Source organism: Cibotium barometz, chromosome 15 (assembly GCF_041138505.1).
Source record: "Cibotium barometz isolate CiBa-2024 chromosome 15, ASM4113850v1, whole genome shotgun sequence".
NCBI classification, from domain to species: domain Eukaryota; kingdom Viridiplantae; phylum Streptophyta; class Polypodiopsida; order Cyatheales; family Cibotiaceae; genus Cibotium; species Cibotium barometz.
Window position 1 is genome coordinate 14,777,958 of NC_141060.1, and position 25,038 is coordinate 14,802,995.

The 25,038-nt window shown below is 39.5% G+C and overlaps 1 protein-coding gene across 1 annotated transcript; it reads right to left on the reverse strand.

Moving 5' to 3' along the window:
• Positions 1-22,841: 22,841 nt before the first annotated feature.
• LOC147630995 (auxin-responsive protein SAUR72-like) lies at positions 22,842-23,225 on the reverse strand. The gene has a single exon (XM_086809127.1). The coding sequence runs from the start codon at positions 23,223-23,225 to the stop codon at positions 22,842-22,844; it is 384 nt and encodes a 127-aa protein (XP_086665253.1).
• Positions 23,226-25,038: the final 1,813 nt, after the last annotated feature.

The following is a 25,038-nucleotide window of genomic DNA, read 5'->3' on the forward strand; positions in this document are numbered from 1 at the left end:
GGAAATTTGGTCCTGAGAAGACTTCTAATGTTCCTATAAATGAGCCTAGTAAATGTCCCACCCCCAATCGTAGGACAACATCCTCTATGAAGTGAGAAAATTATATCTATGGTGGTCTTCTTACTTTTTGTATGACATGAAATGCAAAAATCATTTTATCTACACTTCCCTTTTCTTATTTTTTGTTATTTATTCATGTATTTAGATTTGTATATGACATTATTACCAATAGGCAATACTTAAAATTCCCTACCTCGAAATAAGTTTCTTATATTTGATATGAATGGAATTTGGTGGAAGGACACCTCACAATGGCCTAGGTGGGTGACCTGCATAGATTGGGCTACCACGTTGTCTCTTTGATCCCTAGTTTGATGCAATTCCTGAAAGCTTTGGGGACCCACTTTGAGGTTGCTACGTGGAGTAGCATGACCTTGAAGAATGTGGAGCCCTTGGTCTCTTTGATAGAACGACAATTGGCTTGAGAAGGTGGACCGTGCTTCAACTTCAAGTTAAAATTTTCATAGGATGAATGTCGTACAATGAAGGAATATCACCATACGACATGCCAACAAAATCCCTTCAGTTCATTGGTTTTGTGTGGGGTTGACTTCGATCCCATGTACACTGTGCTGATTGATGACACTCCTCTAAAGGTAGTACTGAATCCAATCGGTACTTCCATAACTCCTTTTTCCTATGAAGGAGATTCTAATAATAAGGAGTTTTCTAGGTACTTACTACCATACTTGATGAAACTAGCAGCTTTCAGAGGTACTATTCTTGAGTTTACTTTAAGGTACCCATATGAAGCCCACATCCTCGAGTCTATTGCACCTAATTGTGGTGAGGATCCTCTTACACTTTTCCTTGAATCCATTTCTGTAGATTATGTTGTAATCAATGATAGTGATGCTCTCATGAGATTTCTACGTGTAGATCCAAATCCTACAAGTTGGAAGGTTGTCCCAGCAAAGAATTGAAGAGATGGCATATGGCATCTTGCAACAAGTTCATGCACAAAACCCATATGATAAACATTATCTAGCATTCTCTGGGCCTTGAAGGTAGCTTGTAAATAGCTTGGTTATATAATGCCAAGTGTTGTTATCTTTATAAATGACCTTGTAATTGTAGAGTAGTACTTTTGGCTAATTTTACAGCCAATGGTTTTATCTTTGTACATGACCTTCTTATAATAAGCCATTAAATAAATAAAACTTTTCTCTTTGTTAGTGTGGAAATTTCGGAATGTTAGTGTTGGTACACTTGTTTTTGTTGGTGTTGCTAGCTATGTATGTGTCAGTTTCAATAGAAGACATCATTTTTCATACCATCTTGAGGATAGTATAGGTATGTGGCACTGTAGTCCTCTTTGGAAGGTGCTTTGGCATGCAAAAATTGGTGTGGAATACTCCAAATATTCTATGGATTTTGTCATCATCTCAACCTCCTCCATGGCGCAAGCAAGAGTACATTTTGGCTCAAAGGCGGCGCTTATCTCTCTACAAACATGTACTTTTCTTTTTAGAACTAGGCTAAAAACCATGGATCTTTGGATGAAGATCAGATATCTCAGGGTGTTGTAAGAAGTAATTACACATTCTCCCAAGATTCTAGCTATATGCTTATGAATATGTTGTGAATGTGCAAGAGTGTTGTGCGAGAAGTGAGATTTATGATGGATGAAGGTTCTGGATCAAATTATGACTAGATAATGTGTGCTGAAATCAGTGACTATTATGTTGGGTTTTGGTGTTTATGTAAATTATCCTAAATAAATAATTAATTATCTTGATTCAACAAATATCTTCCTCTTATACCCTTTATGCTTCTACGTGCTTGTGTGGCTAGTAGCTTTGGCGGTAAGCCCTTTAAAGATTTTGTCAAAACCCCCATTTGGCATATCATTTTCCCACACAGGTGAAGCGTTGTACTATTAAGCTAAAAGAGGAAAATTCAAATATACATTTTCAAGGAAGGTGTGATTTTTTCAACATAGATTTTCAAAATGTCAACAATACAAAAAATGGTAAAAAATGGAAGCATGATCTAAATATTCGAATCAGCATCTACTCTCCTCAATGTCATGCAAACCTTACAAATGAAATGTTTGCAAAGATTCATTTGTGTACCTCCGTGGTGGGGACATGATACGCTATTCTGTGGCCTCTAACCTTGTGTTTTAATTGCAACATTGGGAACTTGATTGCCAAAAGTGCACCAACATGCACAATAGTAGTAGGTGGTGCATCATTTAGTAGGAAATGTTTGCTTATGCCTTGTAGAGAATTTTGCATAATTATAGATTCCATACACCACTTCATCTCCAATGTTGAACACATTGCCCTTGCAATCCTTCACTTAATCAAAGAGGAATATTTGCTTGTAGTAGCACCACATAATAGTCCTCGTTATCTTTGTTTGTAGGGGACCTAGAGGTGATGGTAGTATATAGAACATTTGTGAAGCATGTCGATTTGGGAAGCAGAAAAGGCATGTATTTCCACATGATAGGAATGTGAGAAGGAATGTACTAGATGTTGTGCATTCAGATGTATGGGGTCCTGCGAAGACTATGTCTATGGGTGGTTGTAGGTACTATGTAACATTCATTGATGACCACTCGAGGAAAGTGTGGGTGTATTTCATGAAGGATAAAAGTGAAGTTTTCACTCATTTTGAAAATTTTAGAGTGGTGGTTGAAAAGCAGACAAGAAAGCATGTGAAGTGCCTAAGGTCAGATGGAAGGGGAGAATACTTCTCCAATGAGTTCTCTAATTTCTTGTGGAAGAATGCCATTCAGAGATAGTTTACATGTAGATACACTCCACAATCAAATGGAGTTGCTAAGAAGAAAAATAGACACATTACACAGATAGCACGAGCATTGACGACAGAGAAGAATATGCCACATAGCTATTGGTATGAAGCTATTTCTACAGCATTTTATATCATGATGTAATGCCAGAGGAGAAGTCTTTTGGCAAGAAACCTGATTCATCTCACTTAACAGTTTTTGGATGTATTGTATATGTGCATGTGCTAGATGAGTTACGTACTAAGCTGGATACAAAGGCATAAAAATGTGTGTTATTGGGTATTCCCTTGAGAAAAAGGGATATAGATGTTATAATCCTGCTACACGTGAATTGAGGAAAAGCAAGGATGTTGTATTTGATGAGATGAGTAGCAAGTATGCTGCTAAAAAAAGATGTTGGGGCTAATGTAAGAGGAAATGTGGTTTCACAAAATGCAAATCAGCAATCACAGTCATTGAGTGGACCTAGAGAGTCCTCTTATGTTCGACATGTTGATAGACCATGGAGTGGCAGTAGGCTACGTCATAATACCGGTCCTGGAAATGTAGTTGCTACATCACATAAAGGCAAAGAGAAAGTGATTGAGCCCCTCTGTTCGGGAGATGCATTGGGAGACCTAGTGCTGCTTTTGCCAAAGAAAAAGTAGCCCGCCCCTCCCCGGTAGCACGTCTACTACCCCTCCCATACTCCCTACTACATCATTGTCATGGTGAAGAGGGACGTGAGGGAGTAGGGGTGGGTCTAGTAGAGGAAGGTGGTGTAGACTCATCACAACCATATCGTGATGGGCCTGCACCACTCATCCCCACGCCTACCAAAGGCGTGGTCTGCCCCGACTGAACAAGTGGTGTAGATTGCCCCCATGGCATCGACTGGCCAAGTGGGGTAGTATGCCCCCATGGTGTCGACTACCCCGATTGTAAGTCCGCCTACATATACGAATAAAATATAAGACTTATAAAATGCATAAAAATTTAACTTTGTGTATGTGAAAAGTTTGATGGAACCATACCTGTGTCTGAGTAAACTGAGACCAAGCTTGCTGCCCATATAGTTCATTTATAATAGACAGCAGATTTGACACATCAAGGTCTTGTGATGACAGGTCAATCGACATTGCTGCTACATACATGCCTCAGGCAACAAAACACGATTTCTCTAACAAAAGCCATACTTAAAGCTTAGACAAAGAATACAACATGTGATATTAGAACATTGCTAAGACCTCCTACGATACTGCTTAGACAAGCAAGTTGGATAGTGCCCCTCGGATGATAGCTTCTGAGGACTTTCCACATGCTCCCCACTATTAAAGACAAAAGCAACTCCTCTATTACAAGAGAAGGATAGTGAGAGCATCGAGGGCGCCCCCTCTACTATAACCACCTACACAATGAGAACATCGAGGGCTTCCCCTCCACTATAACATAGGGTATGCATAGAGAATGCATAGGCTATGCATAAGGGTATGTGCAGGGTATGCATACCCTATGCATAGCCTATGCATTGGGTATGCATAGCCTATGCATACGCTATGTGTAACCTATGCATAGGCTATACATAAGGGTATGCATAGTCTATGCATAGGCTATGCATAAGGGTATGCATACCCTATGCATAGCCTATGCATAGGGTATGCATAGCCTATTCATATGCTATGCATAGGCTATGCATAACCTATGCATAGCCTCTGCATAGCGTGCTTACGCTATGCATAATCTATGCATAGCCTATGCATAGAGTATACATAGCCTATGCATAATCTGTGCATAGGGGCCATAGGCTCTTGACCTAAACCTAATCCTCTACACCCAAGGGTGAAAAAACACAAAGAGAAGAAGGGTAAACAAAGATAGTTTACCTCTACTAGCAAAATCCGTATGAACCGCTATGTGCCCGGAACCCTTGGTGGTTGTTCGCTTGAATAGACCTACAAAACAAAATCTTAATAATTCAAAACATTAGTTCATTGGTTCATAAGCACTATGCATAAGTACTATGCATAAGCACTATGCATAGGCTATGGATAAGGACTATTGCATAAACCTATGCATAGGCTATGCATAAGCCTATTGTTAAGGCTATGAATAAAGCCCTATTGCATAAGGCCTATGCATAGCCTATTGTTAAGTCTATGAATAAAGCCCTATTGCAATAGGCCTGTTGTTAAGTCTATGAATAAAGCCCTATTGCAATAGGCCTATTCCATAAGTCTATGCATAAGCCCTATTGTTAAGGCTATGCATAAAGTCCTATTGCAATAGGACTATGAACAGCCTATGCATAGCCTTATTGCAATAGCTATGCATAATCTATGCATAGCCTATGCATAAGGCCTATTACATAGCCTATGCATAAGCCCTATGCACAAGGCTATGCATAAGGCCTATGCATAGCCTTATTGCAATAGCTATGCAGCATAGCCTATGAATAAGGCCTATTGCAGATAAGGCCTATGCATAGCCTATTGTTAAGGCTATACAAAAAGCCCTATTTTGCAATAGGCCTATTACATAAAGGCTATACATAAGCCCTATTGTTAAGGCTATGCATAAAGTCCTATTGCAATAGGACTTTGTGCATAGCCATTTGTGCATAGCCTATGCATAAGCCTTAGGCATAAGGCCTATGCATAGCCTTATTGAAATAGCTATGCATTAAGCCTTATGCATAAGGCTATGCATAAACCTATTGCATATGGATTATGCATAAGCCCTATTGCAATAGGCCTATTCATAAGGGCTTATGCATAGCCAAAATTGAAGAAAAAGGGCTTACCGTCATATGAGAGGCTATGTCCAAACCCTTGCTCACTTGAGAAAACCTACAAAAAAGAAACATAATAAATAAAAATATTGGTCCTCATAACACATTAGTAAGCAAGAAGAACAAGAGAAAAAAGAGGTGAGTACCCTAAGCCCTACTCTTAATGCATAAGTTAATGAAAAAATTAGTTCATGTTAAGCCTAAAACCTAGCCCTATGCATAGAATGCTTAATAGAAAGCTTTGATGGAGAGCTCTCCATCAAAGTTGTCCTTTAGAACTCTATGCATTAGGCTAGGGCTGGGCAAGAGAGAGGAAAGAGAGGGGAAGGGAGAAAAGCTCACATTGAGCTATGTCCAAGCTTGGAAGAAGACAAAGATTGAAGAAAATCAATTGAGCATGTCTGAACATATGGTCTTCATGAGGCAGTGGCACGACCAAGTGTGGATGATGACATGGAGGAGAACCATAGGAGATTTCTAGGTAACATGCCACACCATTTGGTAACATCGGCGGGTAGAGTGCGGAAGGTGGCAAGGCTTCATATGGAAAGCATGGCTAAGACTCGTCTTCCCCACCCAATGAATGAGATGCCTCCACCATTGACACATGAGGAGGAAGAGAATCTCATCATGGATGACATGGTGAATGATTTCTTTAGGGACGGGAGGTCATAGATGTTAAAACCCTAAGATCTCTCTAGATAATTGTTATGCATAAACATGCATAAATCAGGCATAAACTCAACCACCCAACCACCCCCGAGCCCAAGGGATGCACACATGAAGCATAAATGAAATACATCATACCTCTACCTTGATGTCCCATACCATCAAGAGGTATAACACAATCCAATAGCATGTAGCTATAGTGTGAAATGGTAGGTGAGTAGATATGGACCTCTACACAAGAGACCATAGCATAAGCCTCCAAGCCCCCAAGCCTGCCTTGAGTGTGTCCATGCCCCTATTATATAGGAGGGCCCTCAAGTGACTCTTGACTTTCCATTCCCCATGTGTGACCCTTGGAAGCCTGACCCTAACCTTAACCCTTAAGGTTAGTCCTAACCCATGCTCCACTAGAGCTTGTTCCCATGCTCCCATTCTCACAAGCCTAATGTGGGTTAGCCTCCTAGTATATGCACACATAATGTGCATATAACATAGCACACATAATGTACATATAACATACTTCCCCTCTCTCAAAACATTGCACTCTTGCAATGAAAAGAAGGAGAACTGCACTGGACAATATCAACCAACTCCCAACTTAGTCAAATCTCTATTTCCCTATCTTTTCACCTAAATTTAATCTCAGGAATTAGTCAACTACAAAGTTTCCTTTCCCTCAATTCAAGTACCTTTTCAGGTTCTTGTGGAACATAGGATAAAGCTTCGACTTCAATGAGTTCTTGAGGAGTAACTGTGTAATCCTCACCTCCCAGTTTCCTTTTCAATCTATTCATATAAAAGAGTGGATGAACTCTAACGAGTGGAACATGGTTTATAGTTCAAACGCAACCGTGCCAATCCGATGATGAATAACTCAAAAATGGACCACAATATCTAGGAGATAAATTCGAGCATTTTTCTATTGACAAAGTCTGAGAATCTTTAGAAAAGACCGAGATGAGCGTTCCCTATCAGTATAAAATCGTACTCAATCCTGAGCACTCCTGATAGAATCGCGAGCTTCGGTCAACATTTCCTGCATAACTCGCAAGAAAATCCCTCGATGCATCAAGCTCGATGTCCTTAAGACCGACATCAATAGGTGTCCTGGGTTGATACCCATACATAAGCATGAACAGACTAAAACCAATATGTTTAAAACTGTAGGCAAATTCCAACATTGGAAGATATTTTTCCCAATTTGATGCTTTTCTAGAGACATGCACAAAGCATATACTCTATAATCTGATTCATACGCTCTGTTTTCCCATCAGAGTGCAGATGATTAGAGCAATTCACATTCAAAGTAACTTCCTCATTGTAAACCATTCGAAAAAAAGTGGGAACACATGGCATTATAATAGTAGAAACCAAGGATTCATCGGCGGTGCCCCGACATACCCACATTTGCATATGGAATAATCGACATCCCGAGTTATCCATATCAACATAGAGAGTCATCAACGTCTCGATGAGTCACATATGTTCATCCGTAAACCTATCAGGTTGATTGTATAGATCACCTAAAGTACGAAACTAGAGAAAGAATTGCCAACAAAGGAAGAATCCAAATTTCCTTATCCAAACACAACAAGATAAACTTGTTTGAACTCTAAAGAAAGAGATTTCAACAAGTGAAAATGCCGACGAGATTATAGTCATCAATACATGCAGGCTATAGATAAAAGAAGTTTATCTAGAGAATGCCCACACTATAACTTCTAGTGAATTTAGAAAATGAGATTGTCTTTGAATGTTGAGGTCAACATGCTAAGTGATGTAAGCAAAGCAACAATCTTGAGCCCAAATTATCCCATAATATAATATATGTGAGGGATCACTAGCGTCCCATACCACCATGATACCACCCATACATACCTTAACAATTTGAAACTCCCTAGTATGTCGTCTAGGAAAAATAAATAAAATCCTGTATAAAAGGAATAAAATGGCCTTATCCCAGACTTTCACATACTAAAACCTATCTCTATATTCGTGAGACTACATCAAGGAATAACTCCTTCTTAGTACATCATTTAGAAAAGAAATTGAATTATTGGTGCCTTTCTAATGATAACTACACAATAAACTCAATAAAGTTAGGGTAGAGAAAATAACTCACCTAGATACATAAACATCTAAGTATCCAAGTTGGAATATGTACAAGAGTACAAGGAACATAGTCCAAAATTACGTGCAAAAAACGAAGGCAAATGCTACCTTCAAAGCACATGATATCATCCAAAAGATCAAAAGATCCTTATAAAACCATGGATAAAAGCATAGAAGCTCCTCAAATCCATAAAAACCATAGTTTATCATTTAAAAAAACAATGCATACCATCTAATGGACATTAATCATGCCAAAAAAAGCATTAAAATTGGTGGCCAACTCATCAATCCGGAGTATATGAACATTGTGTTGTTCAAATAAAACTCCAAAGTAAGAAAGTGAAACACATGTGTGTAACACTCAATAAAAAACCCCTAGACACAAGTGATCTAGGCAGAACCTGATGAGTCCATATAAAACTTGGAAAACATCCAATAAAATCCACCAAAACAAACCGATCAACTGACCCATGATAGAATTTGTCTTAGGCTTAAGAAATTAAGCACAAACCACACTAAAACAAGTGCAAAATAAATTATCATGGAAAAGTATCAAAGAAGGTGAAACACACTTTGAACATAGATTATAGCCATCAAAAGAAATTAAGGAACATGTCCAAAAAGAATGGCTAAACAATGGTAAAAAATCATGAAAACATTGTTTAGAATTAATCCAAATAGAAATATCCATTAATACGAGGTATAATCGTATTAATAATATGCGAATAACCCGCATCTATCTAATGTTGGCACGTGAAAACGTACTTCAACATAAAATAACTCTCGAAAATATTAAATTCTCGAGAAAAAGAATTATCATAATTTTTTTCTAATTATCCCTAATTTTATAGGGCCTCAAAATACGATAATTTTGAATTCCACAAAACCTGTCTTATGGCATTGCAAACCTATATTTTTCCAGAAAATTCCCAGCAAATAAATTTGCTAAAATACCACGTGCCTCGTGAGTGTCAACTCATGTTGAGCTTGACATCTTAGTAGACTTATGGTTATTTGTTTTTAAAATTGATTACAAAAACCCCTTTTATAAATGTATTTCTATAAATTTACCTTAAAATTTTAAATTAAAAAACTCCTTTACTTCAACTCATGTGCTATAGTTTACATATTTTAGGTGAACCCCCCGAGTAAAAGATCGAGTACTTTTCTAAGCAAACTGATTCAAAAAATTAAGACCCACTGAGGGGGGCTATCTTCACATAGTGCTAAAAATATCTATTTTTTGTGCACACTAAAGCTATGTGGTTATTAGTGAGATTAGCTAATAGGCTTACTCCTAGACTAATCTGGTTACAAATACACTAGTTGATTTGGTTGCAAATACACTAATTTAAGCCAAGTTAGGATAGAACAGGCTAAAAATAGCCATCCTTGTGTCTATATAAGTCTTGTTGTTGCCACATTATTTTGTATAGGTGTTTTAGGTAAAACTAAGATGTCTTTGCCTGCTAGTAGTTATGCGAGTGATTGTAGACCATATCTACACATAGAAGTGTTGTGGCTCCCTAGGTGTCTGTAACTTGCATAATACAGCAATGTTATTTGTCTTGCTACATGAGGGCATTCTATTCTTGTGTGATTTTATCTACATATTGAACACTAGATAAGCACTCGAGATATTGAACACTAGATAAACTCTCTTCTTTTGGATACAGGTGATGAGCATTGCTCAGAGGTTCCCTTACCTTTTCTAAGATGGCCAAGGTTAATTCATTATCTGTCCTTGTATCCATATCCCCTGACATCAAACTAGGAGCACACCCCCACTCAAATCACAAATGTCAAATACATAACATGGGTGAACTCCTACCACACAAATACACATGTAGAGCCAATATTAAAAAGCATTGTTGCCTTCTACACATATGCAATGGTATTTCACTTTCATTTTCATTACTTGCTATCTTACATCTGGCTACACATAAATTTCTTTTATGTATATTCAATTTTATAGGCATTTTAAATACTCAAGCCTTCATCCTCATCATGAACTACCCACCAACATATTTAAAATCTTTTGTTTAATAAAGAGTTTATCTTCTAATTTTGGATTTTTCACCACTTGTAATGAGTTCCTAAGGGTAGAAACAAGAGAAGAATCAAATTTGTGATGCTCCCAAGTATTCATTGTAATATTAGAATCATCCATCGTCTATTATTCCAATATAGCCGTGCTTACAAAACCTACTATCATCCATAGAGTGTACAAGCCAAAAAGTTTACTTCTCTTGACATCATCCTCTCCAATATATTGGCATGTGTGTGTTTCTACATGTCTCTCCAACTCAATTCTTTTCCTTTGTTCTTGTTTCCTTGACGTTTTATAGCTCCTTATAATTTGCAAAATAGAATCACTCAATGTCCTACTTTTTTAATTTTCAAGATAAGGAAAAGTTTGGGATCACATAATGAACAAAGCAAGCAAGTTGTCTAAAAGCATAGAAGAAAAGATTGTTGAAGATGAATAAAAAGAAAAATAGAATAGTTTGTTGAGTCAATAACTAAGGAAATCCTTCGCTTGAAAATTACAATTAATATGAGCTTTTTAATTGTAATTGTTAACTTCTTGAATAACTAAATGTTCAAAGGTCCCACCAAATAAATGCTCACCAAGAAACACTAAAAAAGGTGGTTTTTTTAATAGTGGAAATAGAGAGTAGCTTTAATATTATTAAAAGTAATACAAGAGTAAGAGATAGAAAGGGGGGGTGATCAACTAAAACTTCAAGATCATGATATATATAATGTTACTATGTAAAAGCAAAAGATAGGCATGGAATGGAACGCCTGAAGAAAACCAACTCCAAATACACATACATTTAATGATATGAAACACATTTATACGAGACACTAGTTTTAGGTCCACATTACCATGCTTCCACCCACTTGTAGCTCTAGTGGCATTCAAAATTTCCATGTAGTAACATGCAAACTTGTGACCATAATGCTTTCTTCTTCGGTAAATTAAGGGTAACCACACATGTCAAGTCCACATAGGTGAACTATAATTGCTAGAAGGTCACACCCATTACATTACAAAAAAACTATCTTTTGATTAACCAACAAGGGTGATGATGACAAATCTCTTCCTCTCCAGATCCTCTAGGGTGCATACATCATAGTTTGGATAAAGAAAATCATGTGATCCTTTTAGTGTGTTGCACAAAGGGTCCCGAATTTTGTTAATATGGTGAGCAATCCATCAACAAATTCAAATAAGCTAAAATTGTATGCACAAAGCTTCAAAAATATATATTAAAAAGACATCGAGAAAAAGCCATGATAAGTAGCATTTTAGTGCATGCATGAAAACTACAAAACTGGAGAACTGCTCCTCCATAAGACATAAAACTTTCACATGCTCCATATGGCGCACTTGACATCACATTGAAACTTGCATATACACCTCAACAATATAAAATGTTGATTGGGAAAAACCTAAATCAAACCTTGAATACAAAAAACAAAATTCAAAATTATTGTGCACCATTGGATCCCATGATGCTTAACCCAAGAACATAGAAAAAAAATGCATCTAAAACTTGGCATCCATATCACTTCTCCGTTAGTAGCCATGCAAGTGAATGATATTGCTAAGTGCACATTCAATGCTAAAAGTGAATGAAAATGGCCTCTATATCACACAGGAAAATATATTAAAAAAGGATGAGATTACAGCGACCCATGAGGAAGGTCCATGGGGGGACCCTTAAGACAGCTAAGCCAATAGGTGGCCTTATCTAGAATCCAAAATCCCTCAAAGATGAGAGCACCAATCTGACCCATAGACGGATGGCTGAGAATCCAGTGGCCTGAGGGTGAACCACCTGTAGAGAATGCATAGGACATGAATGAAAAGGTGTGATGTACCCCTCTGTAATATTCAGTGGACTAAGCTCGATGATCAGCATATTGGAGCCTTCTGAAGCATTCCTTCTCCAATCCTTGACACATGCTTGCCCTAGTGTTGGAGTTAGAAGAACTCAAAACTTTCCTCCACTTTCTCCACAGATGATCTTGCCAGCGACCAGCTTCAAAACTTTCACCTCTAGGTTGAATTTGCTTGGTCAACTTGAGAATACTGTCAAGAAATAGAAAGAAATTGTGATTAGTTTTTATGCCAAAGAGGGCTTCATTCCTTTGTTTCCAGACATGCCACAACAGGAGACATCTGACAGACTGCCAAGTGGTCTAGCCTGATGACATTCCCCTAAAAGAACTTCTTTCCAGCTGAGCGGGAAGCTTCTAGTCTTCTCGAAGGCATCATTAAGCACTTTCAGAAACTGTTTTGTGTCTGGGCATGTGTAAAAGAGATATGAGAAACAGTCTCCAGATTTGCCTTGCAACAACGAGGGCATATACCATTCCCATGACCCAACTTTTGAGCTCTCTCCTGCGTCCAAATTGCTTTGTGGACCACAAGCCAAACCAAAATTGCATGCTTCCTTTCTTGGGAAAAGGCCCAAATAATTTTGAAGCGAAATGACCATTGATTCTTATTCTAGTTCAGAGACCACCTTTTGTTGAGTTTGAAATCCAAATTGGCTGCAATATGTGGGTTTGGGAGTTTGAGAAGGTTCATGGAAGATCCCCATCTAAGAGTTTTGAAAACTCTTTATAATCACATTTACCCACATGAGGAATGAAAACATTCAATTCATTACATCTTTGAACAATAAGCTCAACACCGCCATGTTGTAAGGAAAACTTGTTACTTATTTGGACACTGTTTAACATACCAGACGAGTCGCATAGATCTGCCCACATCTTCACCCCTACTTTGAAACAAGAAAAGCCGGTCTGTAAGTGAGCATTGGCAATAGGCTTGACCAGATGACCAAACAACACTAAATCAGCTGCATACGCATATAACGGCCCCTCTTGGTATACATCTGGAAAGAAAAGAGATTTTTGAAGCCCATCCAAGACTCCCACATTCTGCAGCAGCACAGCTTGCTGCCAATAGGAGAGAGGTGAGCCTTAGAGAAAAGAACCTCATTGAGTGAGAACCCTTTCCAAGCTCTTTTGTTTTTTAAACAAAATTTGTCCACATTTCTTTTAAGCAAGTCTGCCCAAAAATCCTTGGAGAAGATGTCCCTTTGAATCCACTTTGCTATGCAAGTTTTTCCGCCAGTATTCCAATGTTGATGATGCCCAAACCACCCTGTTCTTTGTTCATACAGCAGACATGAAAGGCCACCTTGTTGAGCTTTCTTCTGTCTAAGGATCCTCCCCATAGGAAGTTCCCCATAATTGTATACAGGGAGTTCAATTGGGTTTTAGAGGATCTCCAGCAAGCCAAAAAATAGACCACAGAGGGAATAATGAAATGGTTGAGGACAAAAGCATGAGAAGCAACACCTGTATTTATATGACTCCATTTCAAAACCTGGCTTTTAAGCTTCTGCAGAACGAAATCCCGTCTTTGTTTGATAGAAATATTAAACCCCATGGGTATGCCTAACAGCCTGAAAACTACCCCTTCCGGAATAGCCTTACATCCAGCGACCAAGATTACTGGAGGAGACACACCTTCAAAAACTCTGAAACTTGTCTTAGCATGATTGATTTGAGAACCACTGGCTAAACAGAAAGTGTCCAGGCAAGCCATGAAGTGGACTGCAGTCTGAAACTCATTACGGAGCAGAGCATTGGTGTCATCAACGAAAAGTTGTAGACATAAGGGCTCAGCTCTGCCAGGGATAAAGATGCCCTTAATATTGTTGTTAGATATTTCCTCATTCACCAACCACCCCAAGGCATCAGCAACAATGGCAAAAAGCAGGAGGGACAAAGGGCACCCTTGTCTTATAGACTTCTTTAGAGGAAAAGTTTCTATAAGGGCTTCGTTAACAGCAACCCTTGAGGAAGAATTCCCCAAGAGGGTTTGAACATACTTGATGAATTTTCTGTTAAGGGCAATGTCTTGCAAAGATTGAAAGAGGAAGGACCAATCAATTCTGTCGTAAGCTTTGTCAAAGTCTATTTTCAGAAAGATTAGTTTTGCCCAGAGCTTTCAGCATGTTCCATGCCCTCCCAGAGACATGATAGCATCAAGGATATATCTCCCCTTTAATAAAACCTTTTTTCTCCTTCAGGATCCAAGCATCCATGTAGGAGTTAATTCTCCTAGTCGAAATGTATGCAAAGACCTTGTAGAGAGAAGAGAGACATGTTATGGGCCTCCAGTTCCCCAAGTCATCCTTCTCATCTTTTTGTGGATTAGCTTAATAACCCCCACATTGGTTTTATCAGCAACGAAACCCTTTCTCATGGCTTCTTTCCAGATGTTTAAGATGTGTGGGGCGAGCTCCTCTTTGAAGGCTTGGAAGAATTCATTAGGGATCCCATCTTCCCCAGGGGATTTCCCCTTTTTGAGGTGACTCTGATAGCATCCTTCACCTCCTTCTCAGAGAAGGGGGCATCTAATTTCATAGCCAATGAAGGATTAACCATTTTTTTCCTAGTGAGAGCGATTTTTGGCTCTAGCTCTGCGATAATTTCTAGAGTGGGAGAGGAGACAGTGGAGAACAAGTTAAGAAAATGGTCCTTGATGACTTGAAGGTTTTCCTCTTCAGAAACAACAATTGGCCATTAGGTTTCCTAACCAGAGGAATAAGATCTCTAGCTTTTTTCCTTTTGAGTAAAGAAAACATCTTAGGGTGGGGGGTGTCGATTTTTCCAGCCCATGCCTCTCTATACCAAAGCATAGTAGTCTTGGCAGCAAGCAGTTCCTCAAGTCTAAGTTTGTTCCTTAGATCAATTAGAGTATGATCAACCAAACCCTTGTTAGATTGAAGGAGAACTTGAATCTGTTTTCTAATCGGCACTCGGCGATTCAGACGAATAGCAGCAGCTTTCAGCTTATAGTCCCTGCAAATAGTATGCACCCTATTGACCAGCAAAGCCCAACCCTTGGAGGGGGAAACACATTGCCTGAAGGCATCTGAGATGAAACCTTTTATCTCTTGTTGCACACACGGCAATAGGAAAAGAGATGGGTCCAGGTGCGGCCAGCCAGCCCTACCTTTAGCCTAACCCACCGAAAGGTTGCAGATCAAGGGAAAGTGGTCTGAGATGTTGAGGGAAGTGTCTGTAAAGCACTTGACGTTTGTGAACATGTCCACCAGGCAACTAGAGGCATAGAGTTTGTCAAGTCTCGCAACCCTGTGAAAGTGACCTTTTTGAATATTAGACCAGGTGAACCCTATTTTAGGGGAGAGGTTTGAAAGGGCCTTACCCACCTTCAGAAGATCCCATTTAGCCTTCTCAAGACCACTAACTGTTCTTCCCAGAAATCTACTTCTGTCTCCTTGCATTCAACCATGTTAAAGTCACCCACCAACAAAATGGGCCCCTCTATCTGATTAACAGAATGCCAAGATGTTGCCCTCATACTAGCCAAACAAGAAGCGTAAATAGAAACCACTGTGAAGTTAAAAGGTTTCCCCAATCGAACCGCTGTCCAACTGTGAATATCATTAGACCATGCATCTTGTATGGAATGTTCCCACTTTCAGTGAATGCCAACTGCAGACCCTCCTTTACCTGTAGGATGATTAGTAAAAAACCAAAGGGCATTCTTTGAGATTCTTTGCAAATTATGATGAAGCTGGGTTCCCCTAACTTTAATCTCTTGATGATTCAGAAAGTCAAAATCATACGGCATGTCTCTAACCCATCTATTAATGGCCACTGCCCTTTCAGGGTTAGTGAGCCCCTTACAATTGAAAGAGAGCAGGTTTATATAATTCATTTTTTACTAGCTTTGGAGGGCTTCCTAGAGGACATAGAGGTTCTCAATACCTCTTGGACCTTTTCCTTTTTCCTCTTCATCTTGGCACTCAAAGGAAGGGGAGAGAACCCTCCCTCCTCGGGATGCTTAGATGGGGAGAGGGACATTCTTTTCATCATTGCCACATCTTCTGCTTCCAACTGAGTTTTGAATACATTATCAATGTGCTGTGTTTTATCTATGAAGTCATCATCTGAATCCATAGGGGAGTCATGTTCTTGGCTGAATAAGACTCTATCCTTGTGGGCATTCATTCCAGGAGAAAAAAGTTCCTCCCCAAAATGGGCTGCCTTTGGGGTCTCCTTGACTTGGATAGGATTATCCAGAGTATGACTTTCACTTTTCCCAACATAGCCATCTTGGACATCTGCCAAGAGAGGAGCAAACCTATTGGCAAGAATATGCCAATTTGCTTTGTGATTTTTGTTCTTCGAAACATGTTTTTTTTTGGGAACCACAAAGGACTCATCCTTGCCGCAGGAGCCTTAGAAGTATTTGTGGGTTGATGTAGATCAGGGCAATCCCTAATCATGTGATCTTGTTTATTACAATTAAAACAAGCATTGGGCAAATTTTTATAAGTTAAAACCTGTTCATATATAACCTGCCCTTCCCTGTTTTTAAGAGGAACTTTATCCTTTAAAGGTTTGGCGGTGTCAAACCTCTATGAGCATCTGATAAGCCCATTGAGGGTTAACCACCTGGAAGGGCTTTTGCCCTAGCACTTTACCAACTGAACCTCCAATCCTTTTCGCCCAGAGAGAGAACTTAGCCGGCATGTCTGTTAACTCAACCCACACTGGGATTTTTGTTGGCTTAGGGCCCTTAGGGTCAAAACTTTCAAACCATCCAAAGAAAGACAAAGGTGTATTCCTAATAATCCATTGACCACTGTTGATAACAGTGGTGGCACTTTCAGGATCCTCAAAATGAAACATGTAATATGCATTAGGTAGATGTTGGACTGAAGCAACTCTTATACACCTCTGTTCCCAGTTATTCTTGATCCAGTACTTAAGAGTGTCAAACAGGTGGTCTAGCCCCATGACAGAGGGCGATCAGCAAGTGAGAGGACAGGTGATCCTGCCATGCCAGCAAGTTTATCATCATCACAGATGACATCACCTTCATCATCAACATCACCATCACAGAACCTTTCTTCAAAGATAGGGTTTTGAGAGAGATTAACCATTGGGTTAACATCGATCCTAAGGGGGATTGAAGAGGGAACATGACCTGATATAGCACGACCAGCTTTCGGATGACGAACAGCCTCCGTGAAAGAAATAGGTTGACCGAGCTGAACCAGAACGGGTTGAGCATGAGTATATCTGCCTTGATGTGGCTCCTGAGCAGGACCACCTTCAACTTCTCGCGATCCCACACAGAACTTGTGATGTCGAAGGAGAGGAGAGGGCAAATGACCAGCTTCTGGTGGAGAATGGAAACCTCCATGAGGCCCAGTAGGGGCTTGATGCAGAACCAAAGATGAGGGGCCTCCTCCCTTGATGTGGCTCCTGAGCAGGACCACCTTCAACTTCTCGCGATCCCACACAGACCTTCTGATGTCGAAGCAGAGGAGAGGGCAAATGACCAGCTTTTCTGGTGGAGAATGGAAACCTCCATAAGGCCCATTAGGGGCTTGATGCAGAACCAAAGATGAGGGGCCTCCTCCCTCTCTGAGGGCAAGGGATGAAGGGTTGGAGCTGAGTAGCACGATGTCTTGTAGCAACATCTTAGTGTAGAGCTCTCCCCTCACGGGGAAAGGACCTTACTAGGCGACGAGCTTAGCAAGCAGAGAGAGATGGGGGAGACGATGAGAGAAAGGGGCGGGCGATGCATGCAGATAGGCAGACATGCATGGACGACACCTGGGCAAGCAGACGCTCAGTCGCTTCTAATCAGATGCAAGGTTGTCCTCACGCTGCAAATAGTCGGTCATTTGAAAGTACACACACCTCATTTTTTATTCTACCAAAAATGCTAGTTTTTTGCCCAAAAAAGGTAAAATTTAGAATGAACCTCTTAAAAAATACAAAAAAAACTAAAATTTCATACTTAAATACTCAAAATTAACTTTTTGAACTTCAAAAAGTCATTCAAATTTGGACGTATAAAACCATCATTTTTATTGAAAATAAAATACATTATAAAAAAGTGACATCTAAAGATCTAGCATTCCTTGTTCAAAAGATCCTTCACTTCCTCCCATAAAATTTGTATAGTGAACATCAATTGACTATACCCTTTGATTCTCTTCTTGAATTTTGATGATCTTTGTGAATCAAAAGGAATATCCACTCTCATCATTTTCTGCTAAGACAATAATTATAATCCCCATTGTGAGCTGATTAACATTTTCTTTCCACATTTTGTTCTCTTATTGGAGTCATTTGCTTGTTTTTCATACACCAATATAAGCTTCTTGAGTCTCTCCATACATAAGTCTCTCTAGCTCTTCAATTAATTCTAGAGATTATTCTCTCTTCTTCGATAGCTCAGTGATGCACATGCCAAAGAAATGCTGCTAATATTTTTATTTCAAATTGCTCTGACACATTTTTCAAGTTCCAAAATCCACTCAAAATTTTACACTTTCATGACAAAATAAATTTCACCTTAAAAAATCTTAAAAATTTGTTGTAAAACCATCATTTGTTACTACCAAATCAATGGAGACTTCAATTTACATCAAAATTTCATAAATAAAAATGATTATTTTTTAAAAACAAAGATTTTCACATCTTTAACTCAAATTCTTAAGATAACTTCTCTAAATTTGAATTGAATACTAAAAAAAAATATTATAACAAAAAAATCTCTTAAAATAATGCAGGGGGACTAAATGTCATTAATTATACTTTTCACCATGTCCTTTTTATGATTCTTGATTGCTTTTGATGAGATTTATGATGAATTTATAGTAATGAAGACATTTCCATCACACAAATAATCATGCTTTCCAAAAACTAAATGTGGTTTTTGTAATTTTCTCAAAGAGGACAAGATCCTGATCACAATTCTATTTTTCAAATAAGAAATTTGACTTTGTTAAGTGCTTGCTTTTCATAATTTGAAGATTTGCATGTTTTTTGGTTATTTAAAGAATGAAGGAAAGCAACAATGCTTAATTTGACCAAATTAAGCATGGTTGCTTTCTTACATGCTTTAAATAACAAAAAAAAAATACAAATCTTTAATTGTGAAAAACAAGCACTTAAGCAGTGAGATTTCTTTTATGATCTCATCCTCTTTGAGAAAAGCACAAAAAACACATTTGCTTTTTGAAAAGCGCAATTCCTTTTGTGATGAAGATGTCTCTTATAATATAAGTTCATCACGTGTCTCATCAAAAGCAATCATTAAATGATCATAGTCCCCCCTGCACCCCTTTTTCCCCTCCCAAATATGTTACTAACCATCTCTTTCCTCCCAAAAGTGCCACATGTGTCACCAACCACCCATCTCCTCCTCTAAATTGAGAAGGTCTAGGGAAGAGTTGTATTCCAGAACAGAGCCCCTCCCCCCTCGCCCAACCCCCGGCCTTGCATCCCCCCCTTTTTCCCTCCAAAATGTGCCATTAACCACCCATTTCCTCCCAAATGTGCCACCAACCACCCATCTCCTCCCAAACGTGCCACCAACCACCCATCTCCTCCTTGCTCCTCCTCTAAATTTTAGGAGGTGCAGGGCAGAGTTGTATTCCAGAATACAGCCCTCCCCCTTGAGCTCGAAAAAATGCAAGATTTGGAGTCACTATCTCATTTTGAGTTCCAGAAGCCGCCTCCTTCCTGTATTCCAGAATACAGCCCTCTAGAGCTCGTATTTCAGAATACAGGAAGGAGGCGGCTTCCTGACCTCAAAATGAGATAGTGACTCCAAATCTTGCATTTTTTCGAGCTCTAAGGGACGGCTGTATTCTGGAATACAACTCTGCCCTGCACCTCCTAAAATTTAGAGGAGGAGCAAGGAGGAGATGGGTGGTTGGTGGCACGTTTGGGAGGAGATGGGTGGTTGGTGGCACATTTGAGAGGAAATGGGTGGTTAATGGCACATTTTAGAGGGAAAAGGGGAGGGGGAGGGGGGAGGAGGTGTGGGGATGCTTTTTTTTGTTGGGGGGGCAGGGGGGATGGAGGTACAGGCCATAAATGGGAGGGGTGGGGGTGTGGGCGGAAGGGGCGGGGAATGGAGGGGGTGGAGCAAGTTGGGGGGGATGGCAGGGCACGATGGGGTTGCATAGCTTTTTGGGGGGGGGAGGAAGGGAGGTGGGTTAAGTTGGGGGTTGAGGGGTGGGGAATGGAGAGGGTGGGACAAGTGGGGGGGCGAAGGGTCGGGGCGGGGCGGGGCAGGGTGGGAATGCGGGGGTGCCGAGTTTGTGGGGGGGGAGGGGAGGGGAGGCAGTGTAGTGCTGGGAGGGAGCCGTGTGAGAGGGGAGCAGGCCGGGGGCAGAGGGGGGTACAAGGAGCAGTTGGGGGGCGCAGGGAGAGATGAGGTGCAGTGTGGATTGTGGGAGGAGGGGGTAGGGCAGTGGGGGTGATGTGGGGTGGGCGGAGGGAGCGCAGGGGGGGTTGGTGTGGTGGGGAGCAGGCAAGACTTTGATTTTTAATGAGTTCATAAATTTATATTACAAAAGATATATTCATCACAAAAGCAACTAATCTTTCCAAAAAGTAAATGTGCTTTTCATGATTTTCTCGAAGAGGATGAGATCAAATAAGAAATCTCACTGTGTTCAGTGCTTGCTTTCCATAATTAGTGATTTGCATGCTTTTTAGTTATTTTTAGCATGCAGAAAAGCAACCATGCTTAATTTGGCATGGTATGCTATAAATAACCAAAAAATATGCAAATCTTTAATTGTGGAAAGCAATCACTTAACAAGGTCAAATTTCTTATCTAAAAATAGATTCTTCATTAGGATCTCGTCCTCTTAGAGAAAAGCAAAGAAAGCACATTTGCTTTTTGAAAAGCACTTTTTGCTTTTTGAAAAGCACGATTGTTTTTGTGACGAAAATATCTTATCTAATATAAATTTATCATAGATCTTGTCAAAAGCGGTCATAAATAAAAAAACACGTGGTGAAAAGTATAATTGATGACGTTCACCCCCTATCCCACATTATCTAAAGATATTTTTTTGTTATAACAATGTTTTTGTAGTATTTATATCTTAAGAAGATGTGAACATCTTTGTTTTTTAATTTTTAAAAAATAACAATCATTTTAATTCCTAAAATTTTGATTTAAATTGAACTCTCCATTGATTGATAATAACAAATGATTGTTTTAGACCAAATTTGTAAGCTTTTTTAAGATGAAAATTAATATTTGTCTTCATGAAAGTGACCAATTTTGAGTGGAGTTTGGAACTTAAAAAAGTGTCTGAGCCATTTGAAACAAAAATGTCACTAAAACTGTCTAAAATAAGGTTACTAATTTTTTCCCACATAAATTATTAGTTTTTTTCACATTTTTAGGTGATTTTAGGTGTTTTTTGGAGGGACCAAAACTACACCTCACGCCCTGTTGTGTTTTGAAACGGTTATATGTTTGCACTTATTGAAACAAATTTACGTAAGTAGCCAGGCGTGTGCATGAAATTGCTAAGTACATATTTAATGCTAAAAGTGAAACTTTAATGCGACCACAGCTCGTGGTGGAAAAAGGTTCCTCAAGGCTCAATGTCTTGCTTGAAGAAGCACCCAAAACTAGAGAAAATACATCATCATCCATGCCTTGTGCATGGGTACCCAAAGAACATATAAAGACCCTAAGCTAAGAAGGAAGTCTTACTTTTGTTGACAAACAAAAGGAAGGGTGTCAACAAAAGTAAGGGATTATGTTTGAATAAGGCAGGTGTGGCCGCTAGCAGCTCCACGGGGCGGAAGTTGAAAGCATTAGGAAGTTAAGGCCTTTATTAGAGACTAGTCATCTAATGCCTCTACCGACGAGAGAAAATCATAGCTCCTAAATGCCTAGGTATTCCTCAGAATTGTTTCCATATGAATTTTTCGAAACACACGGGAAAAATTAATGTGGAATTAATTCGCATAATGGGTCCTCATTCACTTGCACATGTCTGAGAGAAAGAAAGCAGAGCAAATAAATAATGGGTCCTTGTTTTTCCTACGAATACGACTGTCAATATATTGGGTCCTTGTTTTTTCTATTGCTTACTGTGCCTGATAGGGATGTAGACCTACACAGTGCACACGTTCTACACAGGGGAGAGAGAGAGAGAGAGAGAGAGAGAGAGAGACGCACGTCTAATGCGATTAAAAAAATAAATAAATTTGGAGGCATATGGAGAGGGTAGAGAAATGCAAGGAAAAAAAAATGAAATGATGTAGTGGTCGAGTTAGCAGCACGCACACATGGTTATGAACGTGACATTTGATTACTCATATTTCAGTCGCCTATACACATCTTAGCAAACTAAGGCTTTTTTGTAAATAGGAGAACCTAACTAACTAATTAATTTTCTTTCCTTTTTTTACTCATTGTAGGCTCCTATATTAGTTAGGGCCTGGGTTATGATACCGTTGATATGGGAAATGCTTGGGTACTCAGCCACCTACGTGTGGGGAGCTTTCTGTACACGCTTGTATGGCATAAGGCGGAGGGGAAGTTGGCTGGACGGCGGGGATCTTTGCCTTTCATGTTATCTGCTGAAGGAGGTTCTCGAACGTGTGGGCATCGCAGGGTAGTTGCAGGACGCCCGCGTGGGAGTAGTCAAACTCCTGGGAGGACTTTTCCAAAAGCTCTGCGAGGAGAGGATGGCCGAGGATGGAAACCCTAATCACGTACAAGCAACTGCAACTGTACAGTTCCTCTCCAACCAGCAACACAGGTAAATAGCCCTCGGGCGCCTTCATGACGCCTTTCTTGCCACACCCATGCAGACAACGCCCTTCGGCGGCAGAGTCCACAAGCCTCTGGTACCGGCCGCGGACAAAACTCACGATTAAGGTCTCTACGTCCAGCTCACGAACACAACTAGAGGCCGATTTGGCAAGCTTTCTGAGTAATCTAGTGGCCATTGTGAGAGAGAGAGAGAGTGAGTGAGTGAGCGAGCGACAGTGAGTGTGTGAGTGTGGGGGAGGAAATTGAGCAGACGAAAATGCTTGGATTTTGCATTACAAGAAGTTGATTTTTATAGCTTTTTTGGAAGAGAGTATATTTCTTGTGCAGTTGGTTTATGACGACTGCGTTTGACTTCGGAGAGAGTATATTTCTTGTGCAGTTGGTTTATGACGACTGCGTTTGACTTCGGAGTCCGGACTTAAAGCAACCACTAACTAAAGTTTGAAGTTAACTTGGAAGTAAAGTTTTAAGGTTTAAACTTGCTCTAGTGGGTTTGAATTAAAAACACTTTCAAGCCTATCAAACGAGCTCTAGTTTGAATTAAACTTGCTCTAGTGCGTTTGAATTAAAAACACTTTCAAGCCTATCAAACGAGCTCTAGTTTGACACGGCACTTCTCATTGTCTTTTCTCTCTCTCTCTCTCTCTCTCTCTCTATATATATATATATATATATATATATATATATTCACACACATATATATATGTGTGTGTGCGTGCACATGACACACACACACAAAATGTGATGGTTTCCCTTGGGCCATGTGGGGTCTTGACAATGAAGTTTTGAAACATTAGCTAGGTTGATTCCATGTTGATGTACACCTTGGTTTTGATTCCATGTTGATGTAAAGAAGATGGGAAAACTAAGAAGAAGAGACTCTTTAAGAGTCTCTCTCTCTCTCTCTCTCTCTCTCTCTCTCCTGAGAGATGTAGGCATTACATTTACCAACTTAATCCAATGAGGACTAAAATGTTAAACGTACATTATGAAGAAAATCAATACCTTATAAATTATATATACGGTTAAATTTAAACATCTCAAAAGAGAATCAATACCTTATAAATTATATATACGGTTAAATTTAAACACCTCAAAAGAAAATCAATAACTTATAAATGTAAATTTTATGTGACCTTTGTGTGGAAGGTTATTCTTTTCATGATATATATCTTCTATATGGTATGGATCTTCTAACAATCTCATCACCTCACTATAAACATATTTTTTCTTTCTTGCCTAACAAATGTAGGCTTAGGAGTGGTTCGAGAAGCTTACTTAAAACTTGGATGATGCTAAAGCATGTATAAATAAAAGTGAAGGGGTGTCGAGTGGTGTGGGCAGTGTTGTAGGAGAAACTAAGGGCTTCATGCTTTTAAAGAATTTATAGGTAGCAGATTTTGTTGACCGAGACGACGTGGTCCGCAAGCTCGAGGCTGACATATAAGAAATCACAGATATTCTGGAGATTCTCGGGGCTTTTGCAAACTCATTGGACATGAAGATGCATGTGGCATCCTTGTAGATTTCTAGGAGTGGTTCTTGATGATGTTCAATTTTTTCTTCATCCTATACATGTTGGGGATAAGGTGATTAATCATTTCTTTTAATGGGTTTTTTCTATAGTTGGAGGGGGATACCTTGGTAGGATCACTTTGGGAGGCTGTTTATCAACAATTGGAGTTTGCCAAGGAGGTTCTTAGTTAGGTGGAGAATAACAATATTTTGGCTCTCGTTCCATCACCACCACTTACCTCCAACCAGCAACACAACAGCTCACGACAACAAATTAAAATTGTTATTGATTATGCGGCATACAGACTAAGGTTTGCCTATTTCTGTAGCATTCAAGCTACATGTTTACATATACGCTGCAATGAAGTTGTCCTAGATGCTGCGTGCATGATGGTTTTAGGTTACCTATCATCGATTACAAAGAAGGTTGTATCAAATGTATATTAATGCATATTCTATGTACACTTTGCAAAG